Source organism: Gossypium arboreum, chromosome 10, assembly GCF_025698485.1.
Source record: "Gossypium arboreum isolate Shixiya-1 chromosome 10, ASM2569848v2, whole genome shotgun sequence".
NCBI classification, from domain to species: domain Eukaryota; kingdom Viridiplantae; phylum Streptophyta; class Magnoliopsida; order Malvales; family Malvaceae; genus Gossypium; species Gossypium arboreum.
This window is the reverse complement of record NC_069079.1, coordinates 29,347,507-29,353,371: the sequence shown is the minus strand read 5'-3', so window position 1 is coordinate 29,353,371 and position 5,865 is coordinate 29,347,507. Positions and strand designations below refer to the sequence as shown.

General features: G+C 35.4%; 1 protein-coding gene across 2 annotated transcripts; it reads right to left on the bottom strand.

The window, feature by feature from the left end:
- Positions 1-3,503, bottom strand: LOC108488494 (zinc finger CCCH domain-containing protein 48-like). Of its 2 annotated transcripts, XM_017792770.2 has the most exons (9): positions 3,074-3,503; positions 2,706-2,817; positions 1,787-2,050; positions 1,499-1,684; positions 1,283-1,384; positions 1,049-1,195; positions 680-859; positions 480-577; positions 1-350 (listed from the first exon to the last, which is right to left on the bottom strand). In XM_017792770.2, exons 3-9 carry the CDS (start codon positions 2,045-2,047, stop codon positions 209-211), a joined length of 1,116 nt encoding a protein of 371 aa, XP_017648259.1. In that variant the 5' UTR covers positions 2,048-2,050; positions 2,706-2,817; positions 3,074-3,503; the 3' UTR covers positions 1-208. The 2 variants fall into 2 exon arrangements, with proteins under 2 accessions (XP_017648259.1, XP_017648260.1); XM_017792771.2 differs by lacking the exons at positions 2,706-2,817; positions 3,074-3,503 and adding an exon at positions 2,162-2,691.
- Between the last annotated feature and the right edge of the window lie 2,362 nt (positions 3,504-5,865).

Sequence of the window (5,865 nt, the reverse complement as noted above, 5' to 3'; positions counted from 1 at the left end):
TTGAATGAATAAAAAAACATTCTCATTCTTTTCAAAATTGAATTACAAGCAGCAGTGCAATTCAACAAGCAACAAACAGGGAATCTATACAAATTGTATATATCAGTATCTATGCTTCTGAATATGTATGTGTACAGCCAAAAAGAAGAAAAAAATCAAAATGAGATTAGCAAGCAGCAAGAGATGAGGTGCAGAATTGAAGTGAGAATCAAGAGCTTCCTTGAGGGTTTTGCCGCCATTTCCAAACAGTCAATGAGCCACTTGCATCCCCTGTGAAGAACAGGTTTTTTGGTCCTCTTTCAATCACTCTCACTTCTCTTTTTGAAAATATTCTGCCTCTCTCACAGAACCTGTCACCACAAAAGGTAAAATTCGTTAGTTACTAATAATACCATTCCATGAAGGGAACTTCTTTTAAACCCACAAAACAAAAGGCATTTTTCACACATCGAGATGAAATATAGGAGAATTATACTCACGAGGGCAAGTCATAAAGGCGAATGGTGTCATCATTGTAAGAGCAGAACAAGACTGGTTTAGTTTCAGCATCATTCATTCCACATAATGTAAGCACACCCTGCAACCCAAAATTCATTTTAGCCCATTTCCACTCCGAACAACTCCAATATAACATGAACAGGTTGAAGTTGTAAATTCAGAAAAAAGAAAAAGAACATACATTTTCCTCTTTATGAGTATAGAGCACCACCCAATTTTGTCCTTCTGTTGCAAACAAAACTTTAATGGTGCAGTCAAGTGAGCTTGAGAACAAATATCCATTACAATGAACAAGAGATGTCACAACATCAGCATGTCCACTGAAAGTCTTAATGCATTGAAATGTGTCAATGTCCCACACCTAGTCAGGAGAAAACATATATTAAGAACCAGAAATTCAATGGAAGTATAAAAACTGCATAAATGTTGTAGCTAATGGAATTTTAATAAGCCAATAAGTGCCAATTCACATGACTAAGGATTTGAACATTTATTTCAATTCACATAGAATATTTTGTAAGGAAAACACCAGACTAGTAGAGGAACATACCCTGATTGTTTTATCCAGAGACCCAGAAAATAACATTTTGTCTCCCACAGCCAAGCATGAGACAGCTCCATTGTGGCCTTCCAGGGACGCAGCTAACTGAAAAGAATCGGTCTCAAAACTTGCTCTCCATGCAATAATACCACCATTCTACAACAAGCAAAGGAATTGAGTAATAACATTGTCTCCAAAACAAGAATTTCAGAAATAAAGATGGCCTGAAATGAGAATGATCACTTGTGCCCCAGCAAAAAGCATATCCCCAGCAACAATCATGGCATAGACTTGCCCAACTGGCCCTTTTAGATTTAATTCAAGGTCTGAGTGAATATTTAATGCCTGCAAGATACCAAAAAAAGGTCTCAATTTAGTTAATGCCAAAACAAAATAGGATAAAATGTATCACACTTAAAGACGATTTGAGGACAATTAACAATTATGTTGGATGCCAACCTTGACTACATTTTTCATGCCAATGAACACCCAGGCACCCTCAGTAATCAAAGATCCAGCTTCATCTCCAAGATTAGTAAAATGAAGACACTTTCCAGTGTGGCCGTCCCATATCCGTGCAGTTCCATCGGAGCTTCCAGAATAAAGCTTGTCATGCCCTGAAGGAAGGGCAATCCCTCTAATGGTCTGTTTAGATCAAAACACACAGAGAATAACTAAGGTAAGAAACTTGGTTTGTTATGTAAAGGTGTAAAAAGCCCCAAAATCCAAATGAGGGAAAAATAATACCTTCTTGTGGCCCTCAAGCTTTGCCAACATAGTGAAGCCATCCCCAAGAGACCAAGAATGCAAGTACCAGCACTTGTCACCTCTGTGACAGTGGCCAGCCATCCAGTACTTACAGAGTTTATTTTGGTCTGGGGACTTTAGAGTGGAAGGAGATGAATTGGGGGGAGGGTTTGGGTTTCTACGAAAAATATCGTTGGCTTTGGAGTATGAGAATACTCCGTTATTTCCAGCCCGTTTTCTTTCTCGTCCATGTACATTCATTCTCTGTAGGAAAAAAAAAAGACCGAAAATCAAAAGGCTTAATTAAGTACAGCCTAAACCCCCACACCACCCCACCCCCAAGAAAATTAAAAATCAAAAGGGAGGGTAGCAAACCTGAAAGAAGAGATTAAAAGCGCAGCGTGTGACTAAAGAGAAAGTAGAGGTGGGTGAAGAGATGTAAACTTAAGATTGAAAAACAAAAAAGGCAAAGAAAACAGAAGCAAAGTAAAGAGATAGTTCTTAGAGATGATGGGTAAGGGCGAGGGGGTGTTTATAATGGAAGCAAATGTCGGTGTTAGCATAAAAAACTAGCCGTTGGCGCCAGACGACCTGATTTCCTACCAAATTTCTTTCTCACCCTAGTGATTTGAATTGGGAGAGTAAAAAACCTAGCCATAACTGATTAGGGCATCTGGGCTGAGAATTTTGTCTAATTGAATGTTATTGTGAGAGTCAGAATAATATTGGGCCCATTTTTTAGCTGATTAGGCGTTCATGGGCTTGTCTAGCCATATTAAATGTTTAATAAAAATTGAATTAAATCGTTAAAACCAACACGAGTAGAATCCACAAAGAAAAAGGCTAAAAAAATTGAGGATGAAAATAAGAGAAGGAAAACTAAAAGGAGTGAAAGAAAAGGAAATGTATGCGTTAATACCTTTTGGGGATATTGGAGAGGAGATCATCATCAGATTCAGGTGCATCCAATTTTGGCTTATCCATCCAGAATTCGAAAATAGATAGCAGATATCGCAGGCCCGGCGTGTACCCTAATATTATATTTTATATGTCACGCAGAACAAGTTGCTCTTAGTACTGTATACAATAAACGAGTGAAAAATATAGCGAGTAATTTTGTTCAAGAGAAGTGACTACGACTCTGTATTACTAAACCATTTCAATGAATTTACTCGGGCTATATTTTTTTATTTAGAAATGAAATTATGAACTCCATAAATATTTCTACGAGTTCTTCATCAACAACAACAAGCTTCCAGTTAAAGAGCAAAGGCGACAGATCCTGACCTAGCGAAATTTGATTTTGGCGTACTTCAAGGTTGGCCGCCTCCTGCTTCTGGTAGTGGATCAGATGCTGCGAAATAAGCACCTCGACTCTTTCTTTTCCTTGCTTAAAGGCTCTGCTATTTGCCTTGGACAAGAAAATCCAAGGGGATGCTCTTGCTGCCATTCGTTGAACCAGGAGACACCTGATTCGAAAATTGGTCCGATACACGCTGAGATCCAGCGTCTTGTGTAACGTTTCCATGGTTGTCAGTTTCGGCATGTCTGCCCCTGCTTATTAAAGCTGGGTGCTATTTTTGAAGATGACCTTTTAAACGTCCCTACTCTGCTCAACGGTCTTAGCTTGATTGTGGTTGTAATTTTAACATGTTGATCCAACGGTTATAAATGCCACTTTAGTGAAATGCTATCAATTGGACTAAGCCCAAACATGAGTATCAAAAAGAAGAAAGTGCCCCAAAACATCAACCAAGAAAATTCTCGTCTTTCAAAAAAAAAAAAAAAAAAAGAACCATTTTCAGACATTTTTTCCGTTTAATTTATTTGTTTATATTAATTAACATCTAACAATGCCAGGATGATATGGTTGAACAGCCAGCATCCTGCTTCATGCTACTGAAAGTTTCACTCGTGTCTTTAAAGGGTACTATTATTTCTTTAAAATCATTCAAATGCAAAGCTTGCAATTGCGGTCTTTGTTGTGAGAACATGGATTGATGACCAAGTATAATCAGACAGGGAACGGAAGTATCAGCTTTTGGAACTTGCTGAGTCATTGATTGGCATTTACCAAAAAGAAAAATGGGATGACAAAAAGGAATGAAACAAGATTTTTATTTCATCAGAAGCGTAGAGACCTGCTAAAAGCATTAAAAAACATGGAATTGTTAGGGTTGGTCACCGGGTTTTTTTCAGCATTTCCTTTCCCACCAAGTATTGGTTTCATCAACTTCTTCAGGACCCTGTTGAAACCAGACCCACAACGCCCTTTACCCACCTGCGCCGCCGCTGGCGGTTGTGCCAACAACTGCGAGCAGCGGTACCTTTTAACCAGCCTGGACTCCGACAGGCTCCGACCCAATATAGCTTGTTTCAACTGCGCCTCAAAGGACAGCCTCTCGAACTGGTCCAGCAGCGTGCTCTGCTCGTCCCCGAATCTTCTCAGACCAACTGATGCTTCCTCCATGCTTTTGTTTTCATTTGCTAAACCCATTTTCATAAAGTGCAGGGAGAATAAAGAAAATTCGCGGAAATTTAAAAGCCTTTTGGCTGTAATTCTGGGAATGGAATTCCATTGTTTTTAAACATTCCTTAAGACTAGGGCATTAAAATTGTAATTGAATTTGAAATAAATATATGTTGATCCCCAGAAATAAAATTGAATTTGAATCATCTTCACGCTTAAAATGATATGAACATAAATGAGGGCTTGGAATTTCCCCACCTATCGCTTTCAATTTAATTTCTCCGGAATATGTGTAAGGTTTAAATTGAATTTCTTATTTTCAATCACAAGAATGGGTTAAAGAGATAAATTTACTGCCATGATGAGTACTGCACTGTTTTCACAAGAATGGGTTAAAGGGATAAATTTACTGCCATGATGAGTACTGCACTATTTTCCCACCAATCTTTTCTCTTCTTTCTATTTTGTATGTGATTTCAATTTTTACTTCGAAATTTTAATTCTATTAAATTGTTTTGCAATTAAAATTGGATAAACTATAAAAATAGTCACTTTTGTTTGACTCAGATTACATTTTAGTTATTTATGTTTGAAATGTTACGTTTTAGTCACTTACGTTATTGTTTTGTTACGAAGTGGTGTTACCTCCCTAACGACGATCTTACGTGACAGCCCAAATAGGTTTTAAATGCCAACTTGGATGTTTTACGTGACAGTCCAAATTAAATTTATTTAACTAAAAACTTATTTTCATCCTAGAAATTAGATATCCAAGTTGACATTTAAAACCCATTTGAACTACCACGTAGGGCTGCTGTTAGGGAGGTAACAGAGTTTAACGGTAAAGTGACCACTTTGTAACAAAACAATAACATAAGTGACTAAAACGTAATATTTCAAATATAAGTAATTCAAATATAATACGAGACAAACAAAAGTGACCACTTTTATAGTTTACCCATTAAAATTTACCCTTCATTATTAAATTTGGATGATTCCAAAGCAAAATTAAAAAAGAAGAAGTTATTTCTAATATTTTATTGAAATAATTAATAATATGTTAATTTTTAAAAAATTATCCTATCATTTTATTTAATGGAAGGTTGACTTGAAAAAACATAAATTTAATTTTTATAAAAATATTTTGTTAATTTCTAAAATTGAATTAATTGAAGGCTTACTATATAATTTTTGTTATTTGAATTTAACACTTTTTTTAAAACATGGTACTGTGTTACTTTTCGTCTAATCTAACATCAATTTTTGACAAAAGTTATATATTTTGGTATTCAAAAGTAACAATGTTAATTTTAATTGTTTAATTCGAGTTTTAGAATTAATTTGATGAAAATTCATAATTAAAAAATAATATTAGCATTTAACTTTCACTAAATCGACTCTAAAACTTGAATTAAATCACATCCATCGGATTGTATTTGAAAATTAAACACAAAATTAAACAATTTCACAATTAAGCCTAAATTTATTCTATTAACAAAATAATAATAAAAATCAAACCTAAGAGTATTAAAATTAACTTTCATCAAATCAACCTTAAAACTTGGATTAAATATTAAAAATTAACATCATATACAAGTATTAAATTGGA